Here is an 18,217-nt window from a genome sequence, read left to right on the forward strand (position 1 = left end):
AAGGCTGAGACAGAAGTATTGCTTTGAATTTGAGGCCAATCTGGGCTATACAGTGAGTTCAACACCAGAATGAAATATTCATAGTGAGACCCTATCTCAAAAAGAAAATGAAGCCAGGGATTTGGCTCAGTGGTTCTGCTGCCTGACTTGCAAGCACAAGGGCCCCAGTTTGATCCTCAGTACCACACACACACACACACACACACACACACACACACACACACACACACGAAAATGAATTAGATTTCCTATAGTGAACATGGCAATGTATCAGAAACCATGTACTGAGAACTGAAGCAAGTGTCTAGTCTCCCTGCTCTCTCTTTCAATACCCTACTATTAGAAAGGTGATTAATTACCACACACACACACACACACACACACACACACACACACACACACACGAAAATGAATTAGATTTCCTATAGTGAACATGGCAATGTATCAGAAACCATGTACTGAGAACTGAAGCAAGTGTCTAGTCTCCCTGCTCTCTCTTTCAATACCCTACTATTAGAAAGGTGATTAATTACAAATAAATAAAATGGCTGGTACACACCTATAATCCCAGCACATGGGAGGTTTAGGCAAGAGGATAGAGTTTGAGGCCAGCCTGGACTACATACATAGCAAGACCCTGTCTCAACAAAACAAAACAAAATTACAGGTATAAACATAACAGTTTATTTATATATTTATTCCTTTCTTGATTGACTTATTCTACTCTTCCTTATTCTCTTGAAGGATATGTGAAGCTGCGAAGAATTTCTTCCTTAGAAATGCCTTTAAAATAGTCCAAATTATTGAATGGGAAGTTACCAGTGATTTCACATGATCCTGGTTAATTTTCTTTTTTGGGAAACCTAACAGGAAGATCACACTAACAATTAATACTAACCAGCAAAGGGATTATAACTCATATAACCAATCTACTCGTTATTCATTCTGAGAAAAACTATCAGAAGAAAAGCCAGAAATGTTTGACTAGATAATCTTGGCTTTTGGTTCTAACTTTCAGACTTTATGAAGTGTGCAATTATATGTAATACAACAATTCCAAATTAAAATACTAATATCACTAAGATTATCACACTGGTAATCAAATGATGTTAAGTGAACTTCATTTGCTTTGCAACAAGCCAATCAATTAAATGATACCAAGAAATTTTTTTCTTATCTTCCTCAATCTAACAAGGAATCATTACTAGAGCCTCAGATCAGTAGCTTTCTTCCTTGGCTTTCCAAGGCCTCTGCAAGAATGACCCCACCTCAATAACCACTTATCCAATATGACACTCTGCATCACTGTCAAGGACAACCACCCAAACCATCCCTTCTTATGAGGCTTTGGGAAACAGAATTTAAAGTACGAATGGCTTTATTATAAAACTTGGTTTTAACATACAGTAAGTCTTACTTCTAATGGAGATCTATGAGCACTCTGTATCATGAATTACTTTTCTTTTGTATCATAAGGCTGATGTTACCAGAAAGTGCAAAAATATGAAGTATTTTAAGTTCTGGACCATATCTAAATATCATAGTTTTAACTAAGAATGTTAAGCTGCTATTTAAAAAAATTTAGCTTCAAAACTATGCGTGGGAGTGTGGAGATTTAGTGTTTCCTACCTGTAGCAACATTGTGCAGAATTCCAATGGATGCAGTGTGATAAATTATATCATCACCATCATTTAAATAGTGTACATTATTCCTGCAGTCTCTGCCTCGATAACCAAAAACAAGCTCCAACACAAGGTCCTATAACAATAATGATAAAATCATTACACAATTATATTTTTCCTCAGGTTTAAATGTTCATCAGTGTTCTGTGATACAGCAATATTGTCTTTAAAATGGCAGAATGCTTTTTTACTTTTTTTGTAAATTTCAAACACAAATTAAGCTAGATATATTTTTCTGTGTAACCTTTCCTGGGCAACTGAAACATTACACATTCCATACTTTTCTATATAAAGTTGTAAAAAAGGAAAAGGGAATCAGAAGGTCATCTGATGCTAATACTTTTAGATTTAAGATTCCATGTGTTAAACAGAGATAGTTCTTATGTCTAAAAGAAGAAAATTTCTTGTATTCATTGTTACTTGAAATACTTGCTTTACATACACAATACAGGATAAATTATGTCCAAGACAGATACTTGGGGAGAATTCAAAGTTGTTTTTGAGAACTCATACTAAAGTCTTAGCAAAGAATCTTGCCATTTTAAGTGTACACTTTTATGGGTTTTGTGAGGATGGGTGGGAGAGGAGGAAGCTCTAACACGTTCCTACACCTTTACTCCTTGTTCATTTGGCATGGTTTGCTTGTTTGTTGCTGATGCTGGGATTTACAAAATGCCCAGGAGAACTTTTTTTTTTCCTCTTCTTCTTCTTTTTTTTTTTTGCAGTTCTGGGGTCAAACCCAAAGGCACTCCTGTCACTGAGCTATATCCCCAGCCCTTTATTTTATTTTTTATTTTGATATAGGGTCTCATTGTTTTTCCAGGCTGGCCTTGAACTTGTAACCCTCTTGCTTCAGCCTTCTGAGTAGTGTGGCTACAGGTACTCACCACCATGCCAGGCAGGACTTTTATTTCTCAATTATTGTGAAAAGTTTTTTTTTTTTGGTTGGAAGCAAATACAGAAGTGGAAAGTACTAAAATATTAAATATATCACCTGGGGTAAACGTTCCTGATGTGCTTTAAGTATTTAATTTTTAACCTAAAACTCTTAGCCCACTTGGTGGGTGCCAAGGAGCATGTGCTTCTCTAAGCGATAGATTATTCACATATATTCACATTTAGAAGTTCTCTGAGTTACAGATCAAATGAGGGTATTACTTATGGAAAAGTAAAAAGAAATACACATTTAAAAAGTCGAGGAAAACAGAGGATAGCAATCCAAAGCTCAGACTTGAGTAAGAGTTAAGCAGTCAATTTTAACAACCAAATTACTAATACACTTATTTTATGAACACTAATGACAAAACTTTGGTGTTTTACAGAAATGAACTATGGATACATTTTAATGACACAGAGGAGTGGGTTTCCTTACCTCTATGGGTCTCTTCTTCTTGCCAACATTGTTTGTTTGAAGTTTCTCTGGCTGTGGTGGGGCTCTGCTCACCGGGGGCCTGAAACAGAGGTGGGCAGAGGACAGGCACTGTCACTGAGGCCTTTGGGAGCGTCCTAGACCTGCCCTCCATCCCCATGGGAAGCAATTCAGTATCCTCTACCTCATGACAGCTTCTAATGCAGCCAATTTTATTCATTTTACTTTTGTTTGGTATATGCTTCACAGTATGAACAGAACAAGTGCAGACTGTTTATAAACAAATATACAATGTTAGTTTGATATACTCAAAGGTTTCTTGATGGATGCACTATCAACAAAGTCTGGGTTATTGCTCTAAAGCATCATACAAAATCTGCACATGGCAGGTGTAAATCCATTCTTCTTGACAATCAATTTTAATAACATCTTCATGAACGTTATACTCTTGACAACATAAATTACACGTGAGCTCAAATTTGTACTCATTTCCTGTTCTTTCATGGCCTTTACTTTCTTGGATTCTTTTTTTTTTTTTTTTTGGTACCAGGGATTGAACTCAGGTCCTTGCAGAAGGCCACTGAACCGCTGAGCTAAATCCCCGGCCCTTCTCAGCTTCTTGAAGTCCCTAGTACTAGCTAGTGGCATCACTGTAAGACAATTACTCATGGAAGAGTTCTACAGTCAAAAGGCACTGTAAACCATGCAACACTCTGTAAAAGGTAACTACTACTAATATTGTCTCAAATGACTCCCTATTGACCAACCATTTATAAAAGTTCCCTACACAACAGTTCTGAAATCTAAACCTCTTTTCTGCTCAGAATCTATTTACGCTGTGTCACATCCTAACAGGCATACAGATCACATTTTGGATCATTTAAATATGGAGGCACTTCTCTATAATACTTTCATTTAAAAAAATCTATTAGTTTATTGTTTCTATCTTATTATTCAAATATTATGTAAATATGAAACCTGAATCTAAACCAACCACACATCAACTCCCCTCTAAATTGTTAGTTAATATTTAATTTATAACAACTAAATTAGGAAATGATACAAATTAACTTTTTATGGAAAACTCTGACATTTATGAATAAATATCCTAAAATTAAAGCCATAAAACAGATTTCCATTTCAAATTAGTGTCAAATTACACTAATTTGTACAGTTACTAAAAAGTCTCTTAGGGGTAGGGATTTAGCTTAGTGGTGCTGCATCTGCCTCCTCGCAAGCGCAAGGTCCTGAGTTCGATCCCCAGTACCCCCAGCAAAATAAAAAGTTTTATCTTTAATGTGAAATATAAAACAAATGTAATTTCCACTTGTAAAATAACACAGCATGTGGAATATATAAGCATGACTGATTGATGTCATAAAGTAAATGTCCTTAAATATATAAATAACTTTTCAGGTTATCACATTAATTATGGTCTCACACTTCATGTTACTTTTTCAAAGTCCATACATAAAAATAGAACTAGATTTACATTTAACATTAACAAATTTCTCATAGGGTCATTTCAAAGAATGACAGAAACTTGGGGCCAGGTGTGGTGGTGCATGCCTGTAATCCCAGCACTTGGGAGGCTGAGGCAGGAGGATCGCTGTGAGTTCAAGACCAGCCTGGGCTACATAGTGAATTCCAGGTCAGTCTCAACTACATGGTGAGACCCTGTCTCAAAAAAACAAACAAACAAACAAACAAACAAAACCCGGGGGGGAGGAAGAAACTTGGGCTTTTATTCTAACTTAATTGTTTTGATAACTTTATTCAATGTTAGCATCTCCCAGCTTTAACTGTAACTCATAATAATTTTTACCTATACAACCCTAAGTAACAAGCATATTTTAATTTTAATTTTTGTAAGGATCACATATTTAAGGTATATGACTGCTTAAAATAAAATTGTCCAGCTTATATAAAATTATACAAGTTGAATGGATAAAGTTTTAGTAAAGCAATTACATATACAGTCTATGCCCAATAATTAAGATGCAATTCAATTCCTGGTACCAAAAAAAAAAAAAAATGCAATTCATTTCAGGATACTAATTCCAAAGGGGAAAAATGTGGTAAACTGTGAACACAGGTAAATAACAACAAGTAAGACAGCTCATTTATGGTAAATAAAAAAGATGCTAAAAGTACAAAATGAGGCTTTGTAAACATGGTAAAGAGAAGATTACCTGGAACCTCTTCAGCAGCAGACCAAAAAAAGAAAAAAGAGAGAAAAAAAAAGCAGAAAAGATTACAACACAAATTTGAATTTAAGACACTATAAAGCACCATCTGTAGTGAAATATTTTTACAAGTTTAATGCAGATAAACTATATTAATATATTAAAGGTCTATTCTTTTAAATTTATTACTACATATAAGAAAAGGTTTTAATTATTCTACTAGTGAAAGGGAAATCAGAAGAAACAGGTAAAAAAAAGAAAAATGAGAATTCAATATGTGTTACATACTTCCAAAGCTTTTTGTTCTTACTTTTTCTTTTCCAGATTGTATAATCTGAATTTCAATAAAAATATATGTATTTAAGATTGTTCTTACAAATGGAAAATAAAATCTTCACCAATTTAAAAGACTGGTAGCACTTACACTGATTTTAAGGAAAATAAGTGAGCCCTTATTCTGAGCTAAGAGGGCTTCCCAGTTAGGCCACCTGAGCAGGCAGAATGGGTCACACATGCTGGATTTGGGACTCGGCTTGTAAAAGAAATGGCATTTAAAAAAATTCCTTCAGTAACATAATGACTGTAACAGAATTGTAAGAGATCACAGAAGTCACTTCCTCCCCTTTCCCATTCAAATCAGGGTCCTTCTGCACATGTCAAAAACTTCCTTTTATAGCACTCACAACTGACAAGTTGGTGGTCTACCATTCATATCCAAATATGGTGATTATCTCTCTAGTGAGTTTCCTTGTTATGAAATAAATGATTCCTAAACAACTGATTATTCTTTATATGAAGAGACTTCCCAGCTTTCTTTCATCTGCATCACTTCTTTCTTCTACACTACTATAAATTGGCAATGTCCATCTAATGCAGAGATCAGTACTGAATAAGCTACTCTAAATATGACACTAGATCTGGATGCTTTGTTTCTGTTAGTGTAAGATGATGTGGTCCTCTTTAGAAGTTGTGTCATACTCTGGACTAATATTTGCACACATTACCCTGTTTAAAATACTGATGAATTTCACAGATAATTAATTCCTGCTGTCAAAAATATCCAGTGGTGCCTACCATTTGTGTTTCTGAACAATCTGGTCTCAAGTCTACATTTTTTTTTTATCCTTATCTCTCAGCATTTCATCAATGTTAATGTTTTTACTTCTAAAATTGACTATCCATTTCCACATTATCTTGTTTCAGAAACTCACTGAAGACATTTTCATCTCACTATAAGTAGCTATAAAAGTAACCCAAGAGTCTGTCTTACATCCTTTCACTGAACACAGAAATACCACAATTATCCTATTTTAATATTTTTAAGTGAATCACTACATGAAACAGTCCACTACATGAAGGTAAAAGATTTATAAACTGAGTAATATTTCACTTATAAATATATGTGGTCACATTTGTTTTTATGCACCTCTAAAAGGAAAACTTTAAAACTATCTAGAATGTGAGCAGTTCATGAAAAGTCATTTACAAAACCAAAAAAAAGTAACGACTTTCATAATAACAACTATGTATTCTATCTAAAATTGCAATTCTTTTGTTAGATTTGCCATATTTCATTTTCTAATACTTTATTGGCAAGTGTACTTAAAATTTTTTTCTAGGAAAAAAATACTTTAAAATACTATAATTTATAAACAATGGAGTGCTACTCTGCCATTAAGCAAGATAAACTAGAGTCATCTGCAGGAAAATGGATGTACCTTCAGACCATAATGTTAAGTAAAATAAATTAGATACACAAGCTTAAATAATGCATGATTTCTCTTATATGAGAAACCCAAAGTATAAGTAAAGAGCAAAATAAAAGACATATGATAGAAAGGAGGTAGATCTTTATAAAAAGGGAAAAGGGATGAAGAAAGGGTTAAGATGTCTCATGTACACATACCAATTCCTCACAAGGAATATAAACATGATGCACTGTAAACACGTACAAAGAAATAAATAATGAGATACTGTACAAAGATAAAAACAGAACAAATATTGAATATTTAAATAAATATATTCTTTAATAAAACTTACCTTACTATTCCCTGCCTTTGAAAGGAGTAAGTGGAAAAAGAGAAACATGAAAATTGATCATGAGTAAAGAGCAGTTTATAAGCACGAGTAAAGCTACCACATAGCAATAAAATTCGAAGGAAATACAAAGCATCTAGATTTTGTCATATTGTTTTGAATATTTTCATTAAAAGTATCGGGAATTTGGAAAAAGTTACTATTTTATATATACAAGATTTGCTACTATAGAACTCAGGGCCTCACACATGCTAGGCAAGTGCTCTACTGATGAGCTACATCGTCTGCCCCCATGTGCCTCTTTACTCTTCCATCTTTGATTTTAAAAGCATCAGGTCAATTTCTCTCTTGATCTGTGATCTAACTCTGAGACTATTAAAAGTTGTCTCCTCATGCAATTGCTGTGCATATCTACTTTTTTTTGATAATTACAGATCAAGACTAATAACTTCCATTAAAGATAAGCTATACTTCAGCCATCCTGTTTTGGAAAATTTTGAAATGATGGTCTATCCTTGATGAAGGGCACATGGAGAGATAAAAACTGAATCAAACCTCTGCTCATAGGCTTCTTAAAAGGTACTGGGCACTACATTCAGATTTTATCATCTCTCCCAACTCCACTAAAGTTGCCATGTAAAGTCACTTTAACACATCAACTGTATACGTGTATGTAACACTCCTTAAATTATGCACAAAGACAGTATTATCACAAAAAAGCTTTTAAAGACCAACATGTTTTCTTGTTTTTGTTTTTTGTTTTTTGTTTTTTGAGACAGGGTCTCACTATGTAGCCCAGGCTGGCCTCGAACTCACAGTGATCCTCCCGCCTCCGCCTCCCGAGAGCTGGGATCACAAGCGTGTCCCACCACGCCCGGCTAAGACCAGCATGTTTTCTAAGAGTTGCTAAACTACATAAATTAAGAATACTACTGTTACTTAGCTTCTGTAGAAAATGTGCTTAAATAAAAAATTCAATATTAATATCAACATTTTTTTTGTCACCTAATTTTAAACTTATTACCTCTCATCAACTGAGGGTTCTTTTTGTTGCAAATGAGGCTTGATTCCAAACATCGGGCGGATATTTGTTGATAAGGCTCTGATGGTGTAACTGATTTCATTCTCCCTTGTAACATCAGTGTCATAGCCTACCATCGAAATATAAAAGTTAATCTTTAAATGAAATGGGAAAGATCAATTATAATCTTAGATATAGGTATACCCAACAATATTAAATAAATTGAGTTATGCTCAAATTATAAAATAATATGCAGCCAGTAAAAATTATGTAGAAGAGCATTTAGTGCTATGTAATGTTTTTGAAGTACTGCTAGGAAGTATGACCAAGTCACAAAATAAATTTAATATGATGTCCTTTCTGTTGAAAAATTATGTATTAGTAATGTGTAAAACTACCAAAACACAGTTTTTTGTTAAAAAGTATCATGTAGCCTTAAATACACATATACCTTAGGATATACCTCAAATGCTAACAAGTTAACTTGTGAGTGGCTGAATATAGATACTATGTTTATTTCTTATTGCAAAAGGTTTTTTCCATAATGAAGCAGTATTACTGGTACCTTAGGAAGAAATAAAAATTATTTTAAACTATGAAGTTCAATACATTTAAACAGTACTCATTTAAAATGTGATTATTTCACATTTATAGTTGAAGAATACCAAAGTCATCAATATATGCCAGCCTATTATTCTTGAGTCACAAAACCAATCTTGGTGTCAAATTAACATCACAATTAACCATTATTAGTACTTTTTAAAAGCTTCTGCAGTTTAAATCAGCTCTGCTAATTTTTTCTATGACTTTGTTAAAATGTTTTAAAATGACAGACCTCCATCTTCTTCAGAATCTATATCAGATTCTTCACTATCACAAGTCCTTTTCTCTCGATAGCTCTCCATTTCACTTGTCCACACCATTAAAGACATATCTGCACCTCCGAGGGTAACCAACATGCTGTCATCATACGTCCAGCGAACATTTGTGACATGTGTACTATGGGCCACATACCTCTTAAACTTTCCAAATTTTCCCTAAAGATAAGAAAAGTCAAACTCTTTCTGAGAAATTTTATTTGAAAACTTGTAATACCAAAAAATTATATTTTAGTTATTTCTTTCTTAAAATATCACTAGAAATTTGTTATTTCAAGTGCAACATGTATAAAATACATGAAAAAATACCAAAATTTGCTGAAATAAAATAACAATTCCAAAATCTGGTCAGAACAGAATAACGATATTTCCCGCACGGCTTGGTATCATTAACTCTTTTAGAACCCAAGCTGGTATTCTGCATGCTAATAAACTGCTATGTGTGCAAAAAATATTTACCATAGTAGTCACTTATGGTAGTAAAAAATAATATTCAATAGAATGAGAGTTAACTGCTGTGTACATCTATGGAATAGTGTATATGTAAGGAAAACAATGTTATACAGATATGTTACTGTTGGAAACACAATCATTGAAAAAGTATACAAATCCCCTGCACAGCATGGCTATAGTAACAAAAGTATCCACTGCTTTGGGGTATGAAATATCTTTCCTCTTAATTCATTAGTGCTTTTGTTTATAAGACTACACTTATATGTAGAATGAATTTTCTATTTTGTGTGTATGTGGGATGCTGAGGATCAATCCCAGAACCTCCCACATGCTCAGCAAGCAGTTGACCAATGAGCCATATCCCTAACCCTGTATTTTCCTTTTCAATATTAAAAAAAATTCGCACAATGCCAAGTTATAGATGTTGACCACTTTTAAATCTAGAACATCAGCATTACCAAGTTATATAAGTAAATTTCAGACCAATATATCATTAAGTAGGTTTTAGGTGGACACTTTTCTTTTTAGGAACATTATTTCAAAAAGCTTTAATAAAGTCAGTTATTTAAAAAACAATCAACCTACAATATCAACACTGTCTCTATGCTTAAAGCAGTGATGTGAACTGAGAAATTTGGTCTTTACTGTTTTGGTCCCTTAGAAGTATTTGTTAAATACGACTTTGAACTTTCCAGTTGCAAACTGAGCCTTCCTGGGCCCAAGCACTGTTCCCCACTAGAGCTGTTGTTTGTTGTTTCTGTTTTCAGTGCTGAGGGTCATATCCAGGCCTTGTACATGATAGGCAAGTGTCTACCACTGAACTTCACCTCCTGCCTACAGTTTTCTTCAGGACACTCAGTTTTTATACAGTATTCACCCTCTGCATTATTTTCTCCTTCTCCTTTTGTGGTATGAAGATTTGAACTTAGGGCCCTGCACATGCTAGCTAGGCACTCTGCAACTGAGTTACACCCCAGCCCTTTTCTGAAACAGAGTCTCACTGAGTTGCCCAAGCTGGGCTCAAACTTCCAATCCTCTTGCCTCAACCTCACAAGTAGCTGAGATTACAGGTATGTGCCACTGTGCCCAGCTGAATTTTCTTCTTAAAAGAGAAATAAGATGAACACAATGCAAGCTGTGGATCTTGCTTGTTAGGATGAAACAGTTTCCATAGAAACTCCAGTATGAGGCTCTGTGGCACCTCCTGACCTAGTCACTTCTGCTCCTCTCTGTCTGTGATTACTACAGCATCTACCTCAGCTATCTCTTCAACCACAGCGAAATCAATTCCATTGGGCTGTTGTTGGGCTATGGCCTCCAGCCTAAGACGGTACTGTTCTGCATCCTGCTCTTTCCTTAGGAGCTGGTGCCGGTATTCCTGGGCTCTTTGATTGGCCTCCTTGTTGCTACTGTAGTAACTCTCTTTTGCTGCCCTCCTTACTCTCCTCCACACTGTCATCTCTCCCATCCTTGCTTTCTCTGTCAGTGGTAACTTCTCTGCTTCTTCCTCTTCCTCCTCAATCACAGTCTCCTCTGCAATCTGACCTGACCAACAGGTACAGTTAGAACTTGCTGTCCGTCTTACATAGTTATGATAAGTGGCTGGCCCAGGCCTGCAGCAGGGAGGGCAGCTTGGAGGTTCCCCAGAGGGACCCCATCGGTCACTATGATGATCACTCTCTGGCCTCCACTCCCCACCACTTGCTGGACCAATGAGTCAACTGAATCTCCCTCTGTGATTTCTTCTGGACTGACTGCGGCTCTGTGTGAGTTGGAGAAGGGGGCAGACACCTCAGCAAGGGCAGCAAGGGTGGCCAGCACTGAAGTGGTAGAATTTGAGAACTGTACTGCTGAGGAATGGGGGTCACGGGAGGTTGTTTTGGTGTTGGCTGAAGAAACAAGGCTGGCGAGGTTAACCACCTCTCTGGAGGTGAAGATGAATGGTGCAGCCACCGTCATGGGGTTGGTCATGGAGTTGGCTCTCTCGGGGTTGGCAGTGACCTGACTCTGCATTGCTTCCTGCAGGATGACCAAAATCTCAGCATTGTTTTTCTCCAGAGCTATGTCAAAGGCCGATTTATCAAACTTGCTGAAAGCATGAACATCAGCCCCGTACTTGATAAGCAGCTTGACAACGTCCCGATGGTGCTCTGTGGCCCAGTGCAAAGCTGTCGTCTTCAGCATGTCCTTGGCATTCACATCGGCACCATTCCTAACAAGCAGCTCCATGACGTGTGTGTGTCCGTCGGCTGCGGCCATGTGCAGAGGGGTCCTGTCCACTTTAGTGTGGGTGTCCCTGCTGACGCCAGTGTGAAGCAGCACTTCTGCAGTGGAGTAGTGTCCAGGCTGGGCTGCAAGGTGCAGCGGGGAGGTTCCAAGCCAGCCTGTGGTAAATGGGGCACCACCGGCCATCAACATCCTCACTTCATCATCTTGGCCTTTTCTTGCTGCTCCCAGCAGCCTCTTCCCCAAGTCCGCCAGAGACATCTTCATGCATAGAAACGGAGGTTTTCAGGAAGCTCTGTTGCCTGAAGATCATGTATTTCGTTTCAGCTGCCAGCAGCAAGTTCTCAGATGGGACTGCGAAACCAATACCTACTGTGTGTTCCTTTTGGGGGCGCAGAAGATAGGTGGACACTTTTTAAGGTTGTTAAAATAAGATGCCTTTAAGAAATAAAACATAATGAATAGTAAAATTTGAACATTACCTGGGAGAGACAGAATGGAACGGTCATCAAAATACTGTATTTCTAAGGTTATGTGATTCTTGCTATAATGAAGACAAGACATAATCTATAGGCCCATATCCTAGAGTCACTTGTTCCTAAGGGATTTATATGATCTAGAATCCTGAAAGTGAAGTTTCTGACTGAAAAAGTTCTAGTGGAACATATTCTTGTCAACCAAGGTTCTACCACTTCTATGTATTGAAAACAGGATCTGTACAATATTTTCTTGAGTATCTAAGTTCTGTTTTCACTTCAGTGTTGCTATAAAAATATTGATATATGAGCAGCTACTTAAAAGAACAACTGCATACAATAATATGATTTCAGCGTCCTACTTCATACTTAGGTTTATGTTCACACTGGTGTCAGATTACAATATATAACTTAATTTGCGACAGTTAAAAATAAATATATCTGCTGACATTTTGGTGCTCAGCAGAAGCCTAGTGTTTCGTAGTTGTTTGAATAGAAGTAAAAGGGAATTGAGTAAACTTGTAACACTATGGGTACACACAACTTTTGATTACAGCAAAAATATCCTTCATTAATTTTATAGATGTTTAAGTGTTTTGTATTTAATGGTTAAAACATTTTACATTTAAAAGTAATATCTATGAAAGTTTGTATTTGATTTTTTTTTTTTTTGGTTTTTTGAGACAGGGTCTCACTATATATTTGAGATTGACCTGGAACTCACTACGTAACCCAGGCTGGTCTCAAACTCACAGCGGTCCTCCTGTCTCAGCCTCCAGAGTGCTGTGATTACAGGTGTGCGCCACTACACCCGGCTTCACACCCAGCTAGTTTGTATTTACTCTTAATGGTATATATTCAGTAAAACTAGTAAAATTACTTAAGTTAATAATGGGGGAGAAAAGGAATGTTTCTTTTAAAAGAGGTATTTACATTACTCATTACTGAAAAACACTGAAGAATATAATTATAATTCAAGGCATGGGATCATATATTAGAATTGGTATTCTAGATAAAAGCTATAAATGTGATGCCAAAAATAGTAAACAATTCTGAACCTTTCATTGTACATATGTACTATGAGGTATGATCCAAATATATAATGAATGTTTACTTTTAAAAAGCTTATTACAGTAATAGACATATTGCCATTAATCATCCTCAAAACACCACTCCTCACTTCAAATACACTTATATCATTCCTGCCACTTTCTGTAGTTCTGGAAATCTTTTGTTAGTGTCTTTATGAAGTGTGAACAAAAGTGAAAAGAAAATACAGTAGATGCTGCTGCCCAGTACCATCCAGTGGAAAGATGGTACTAAAAACAAGACACCCTGTCCTCATTCACGGTGTCCTGGCACCATGTGACTTCTGGCTCTTTCTCAAAGTCAAAATGATCTGACAGGTAAACATCTGGAATGGATTCAGGACATCAAGTCAGTCATTACAGCACAACTGAAGACATTCACAAGAGAGACTTTCCAAACTGCTTAAGAAAGTGGGAAGAACCACGTTCGGGGAACAGTGGTAATGTCTTCTGTAATAAATTTTTAAAAATTTAAACACGCACTGTAGTTTTAATCTTACCTCATATTCATATTAAAACAATGAAATGTTATGAAAGGAGACAACCTTAACTGTTTTTGTGATTGTGATCATGAGAAAAGTTAAAGAAAAACATACTTTAGCGGGATATCTAAATAACTTCACGAATCCCAAATCATCCCCGGTAGCTAGGACCATTTTGTCACTGGTGAGGCAAGAGGCAGTTACATCTGTGGCTTCTCCAATTACTGGCCAAATTCCCTCACAGCATACACCAAGCACACTTGTCCATGATGCCCAACTAATTTTTTCCACCTAAAAGAGAGAGAGAGAGAGAAAAAAAAAACTGCGCTGCTTGTAATACATAAACTGACAACCAAACTCAATCAAATTAACAACCTTTACATACAGTCCCCTCCTTTATTAAGTCATTTCATGTTAAATTTTGTAAGCATCTCTTCCTAGGACTTGTCAACAAAATTACTATTGTCAGGCACAGAACTAAATACAATTTAAAAAATTTTTTTAAAGCAGGAACTTGCTAACAAGCATCTTAGGTACACGGGTTCCCAGAGATGTAGCAGACATGCAGTACTTGAATTAGATGTCACCATCTCTGTCTGTCAGTGGATGCTCTCTGTGATTTGAAGACAGTGATTCAACCATAGTGGCTAGTGCTTTATTCCACTTCTTAAAATGTCTCTTTCTTTACTCATCTATATATTCTAGCCCACTAAAATAAACTCGCCCCAATAAAAGCTATAATTTGAGTAATGTGAATACAAGCCTCATAAGTTTATAAATGATGGACAGTAAGGATTAATTTTATAACTACTTTTACTTTTATATAAACACCACTATAAGCACCCGTCTCTTCCTACCTCCACACAGGGGATGCTTTGTTTTTTCCCTCTAGGAGCTTCAAAGAATAACTGTTCTTTAGCACCAGTGTTGACCTGTAAAAGCTTTCCTTAAAACAATATAGAAATAAGAAAGTATGAATAGTATATCATTAGTATGATGTCTATATTTTATGTGAAAACTAAGCTTAAATATAAAAATAATTTTATTTTATAGTTCATATATACTGACATACTTTCTTAATTTCATTATAATGAATTTGTTAATGGTTTAATTTTTGTGTAGGTAAATACATAAAAAATATTTGTTATGTATAATGCAAAAAGTAAAAAAACAAATACTAGAATGATTTTTAAAAAGTAACTGCAAATAATGTGTTTAACAATATTTGGAAAAAGCTTCATTTACAATATTAAGTTTATAAAATTGAAAATGTAAAATATCCTTAGAAAAGGGGCCATTTACAATATTTAAGATTTATCCAAATTTATCAAATATGTCATATGCTACATGTTCTGCTAAAAAACAAAGACACTCATTAAAAATTCTTTATGTTGTGTGACTATTTTTAGGAAATATATTTTATACCAACTATTGAGGAAATAATTTTAAATCATCATTAACACTTTTTGTTGTTGTTGTTTTTTGAGACAGGGTATTGCTATGTAGTCCAGGATGACTTTGAGCTCATGGCAATCCTCCTACCTCAGCCTCTTGAATGCTGGGATTACAGGCCTGCACTACCAAGCCCGGCATTCATCATTAACATGTTTATTTTCAAATTTGAAGTTTGTCAAGTTAATCTGACAAAACTAGTGCATTATCATGACTAAAAATATTTTTGTATAATATTTAAATGACTTTACAAATTAAACAACTACCATTATAGTCTATGGCCATACTACCCTGAATGCATCGGACCTCATCTGATCTCAGAATCTAAGCAGGGTCAGACCTGGTTAAAGTACTTGGATGGGAAACAACTACCATTATAATGACATTAAGTGAAGTATTAAAAAATACAGTAGGGCCAGGGATTTAGCTCAGTGGTTCTGGCGCCTGCCTCGCAAGTACAAGGACCTGCGTTTGATCTCTGGTAACTCCCCCCAAAAAAACCCCAAAAAGAAAGAAACAAACAAAACCAGTAAATGCTATAGTGCTCATGTTCAGATACAAAATAAAGCAATGGAAAATAATTTTGAGTGCTTGTTTGAATGTCTGTTTTTTTACAAGGCTTGTGAATCTATTAAATCATATTGCAGTTTTTTTTCTTTTAACAGCTACAATGCTAGGTGTGGTGTTTTACACTTATAATCCCATCACTCTGGAAGTTGAGGCAGGAAGATTTCAAGTTCAAGGTCAGCCTAGGCTATGTAGCAAGTTCAAGATTGGCCTGGAGTAAAATAGCAAGACCCTGTCTCAGAAAACTAAAAAAATTACAACCAAACAACATAAAAAAAAAAACCAAAACCAAAACCAAAATGTCCCAAACTACATTAAGTCAAATGAAAACTTCCTCAGATAGTAATTCATACCTCTCACATCCCAGTCAATGTGGGTTATGTGGCTGGTCGCGCCTTTGCATACTCCCACCCGCTTACTACTCATCACATTGTAAATATCTATAAAGCTGTCATGGGAGGCCACAGCGAGGTATTTTCCAGAACCTAAAACAGAAACACATTTGCTTGATATTTTGTACCCATGGAAATATTTTTTTATACTCTGTAACTGGAATTAATTTTCTTAATATATGTTGGGAGAAATTTCAGGTGTTTCCTAAATTATAACAAGACTGATGTGTTAAATAACAAATAACACATTTCAAATCATATAAATAATTAACTAAATGAAATATACTTTACTGTAATAAATTAGTTCAGTGAAGAGCAAATAACCAAAATTACACACACTGTAATTTTGATGCACATCATATTAAAGATACCCTCTAAAGTTAGGAAAAAAGGAAATTAAATCAGCAGAAGTAAATTTTGCCTTGACATTAGTAATTCCTATGTTATAGTAGGTTTACTAGTAGATAATGCATACAAGAAAATTGTTAGAGTAAGATTAATACAATTTCAAAAGAATTACAATTACAAAAGAAATACAATTTCAAAAGAACATCATGAAAAGAGCCATATAATCCTTTTTTATGTTACAAATGAAAACAACAAGATTAGAGAAGTTCCCTTGCCCAAGTCATAGGGAAATGTGGTGACATAAGAATTAGCACTAAACAAGATACTTGCACTAATCAAATACAGGGAGCTTCATCTCTCACAATATGGCCTCCTCTACTCAAAAAAAGTCAAATTCTGAGATGAAATAAGTTGCTAAAAAAACCACTCACACCAGACCAAAGTTAGTAATCAAATACACTTTCAATGTTATTTTACCAGGTGAAAATCGAATATCTGAGATGATATCCTTTCTGTGATGAAAAGAAACAAGGTCCTCTAGAGTATCTGCATTTGCCATTAAGAAACTTCCATCATTGAGACCTACAGCTAAAGCCTTTCCATCAGGAGAAAAACAGCAACATCTTCCACCTGAGAGAGAAAGAGAACACGTATCAGGTAATTCTTTAAATTAGTTTGTTTTTGACATGGGGATCAAACTCAGGCCCTTCTGTTTGTGAGGCAGGAGGCAGGAGTACTGAGCATGTACATGCAATTAAATTTTACTCCATTATGGTTAAGGCTTCTGTGAGTCCCCAGAGTCAGCAGGCAGTAAGACACCAAGGGGAAGGCAAGAAGGTTCCATGAACACAACTTTAATAATAATAATGATAACAATGATAAGCCAACTATTTCTCCCACACACAATGGAAATGTGGTATGTGGAACAGTCAGCACCCTACCCATGATTGTCGGTGGCCACCAAGGGAGCAATGCCTAGAGGAGAAGGTAAAAAGGAAATGAACCTTAGTTCTTTGATAAAAATCAGAAAGCAATATGGCAACAGGAGGCAGAAGAGAGAAAAAAATTGCCTTCCAGTGGTTTCTTCAGGTGGAGCAGAAACTGAGGGAAATGACACTCCCCAAAGCTTCAGAGAGGTAACTGTCTCCACAGGAGGAAATTGTGTGGTTAACTGAAACCAGGTGGTGACACCAGTAAAGGGGGGCTGTGTGAAAGATTTGGGTTATAGTTTTAACAACTGTGCCAATGTTTTTGTTTTTATTGCTGTGGTGATTTTGGCAATTACTAGTATTGTAACCTGGCTAATTTGTTGGAATTTGGGTTATTCTGGTTGGTTTTTGTTGCTCTTTCTGTTCTTTGTTTTTTTTTTTTCATTCTGTTTTTTTTTGTTGTTGTTGTTGAACTTTTGGTTCTCCCTTAGTGGTATTGGATCACTGTAGTACTTTAAGTTTCAAGTGGGCTGGGGATTTAGCTCAGTGGTTTGGTGGCCTACCTTGCAAGTGCAAGGACCTTAGTTCAATCCCTGGTACCAAAAAAAAAAAAAAAAAAAAAAAAAATTT

At 35.6% G+C, this 18,217-nt stretch overlaps 2 protein-coding genes across 3 annotated transcripts in view; both read right to left on the reverse strand.

Annotated features, from left to right (window-relative positions):
- Nucleotides 1-18,217, reverse strand: part of Eml5 (EMAP like 5) — a 137,955-nt gene that overhangs the window by 26,700 nt on the left and 93,038 nt on the right. The window contains exons 21-30 of one of the 2 annotated variants that reach the window (XM_033766747.1): nt 17,136-17,288; nt 16,272-16,403; nt 14,757-14,845; nt 14,014-14,190; nt 9,132-9,333; nt 8,300-8,426; nt 7,279-7,293; nt 5,245-5,253; nt 3,056-3,134; nt 1,630-1,759 (exon numbers count right to left, since the gene is read on the reverse strand). In XM_033766747.1, coding sequence (XP_033622638.1) covers nt 1,630-1,759; nt 3,056-3,134; nt 5,245-5,253; nt 7,279-7,293; nt 8,300-8,426; nt 9,132-9,333; nt 14,014-14,190; nt 14,757-14,845; nt 16,272-16,403; nt 17,136-17,288 — 1,113 coding nt within the window. The remainder of the gene's footprint in view (nt 1-1,629; nt 1,760-3,055; nt 3,135-5,244; nt 5,254-7,278; nt 7,294-8,299; nt 8,427-9,131; nt 9,334-14,013; nt 14,191-14,756; nt 14,846-16,271; nt 16,404-17,135; nt 17,289-18,217) is intronic. The other variant, XM_033766748.1, reaches the window with a different exon arrangement.
- LOC104856781 (GA-binding protein subunit beta-2-like) lies at nt 10,716-12,921 on the reverse strand. The gene is given in 2 exon segments (XM_033766749.1): nt 10,716-11,176; nt 11,179-12,921. Coding segments are annotated over 2 exon segments (1,278 nt in total). The 5' UTR covers nt 12,121-12,921; the 3' UTR covers nt 10,716-10,840.

The sequence above is a fragment of the Fukomys damarensis genome, unplaced genomic scaffold, assembly GCF_012274545.1.
Source record: "Fukomys damarensis isolate Sample0158 unplaced genomic scaffold, DMR_v1.0_HiC HiC_scaffold_21, whole genome shotgun sequence".
Lineage (NCBI taxonomy): Eukaryota > Metazoa > Chordata > Mammalia > Rodentia > Bathyergidae > Fukomys > Fukomys damarensis.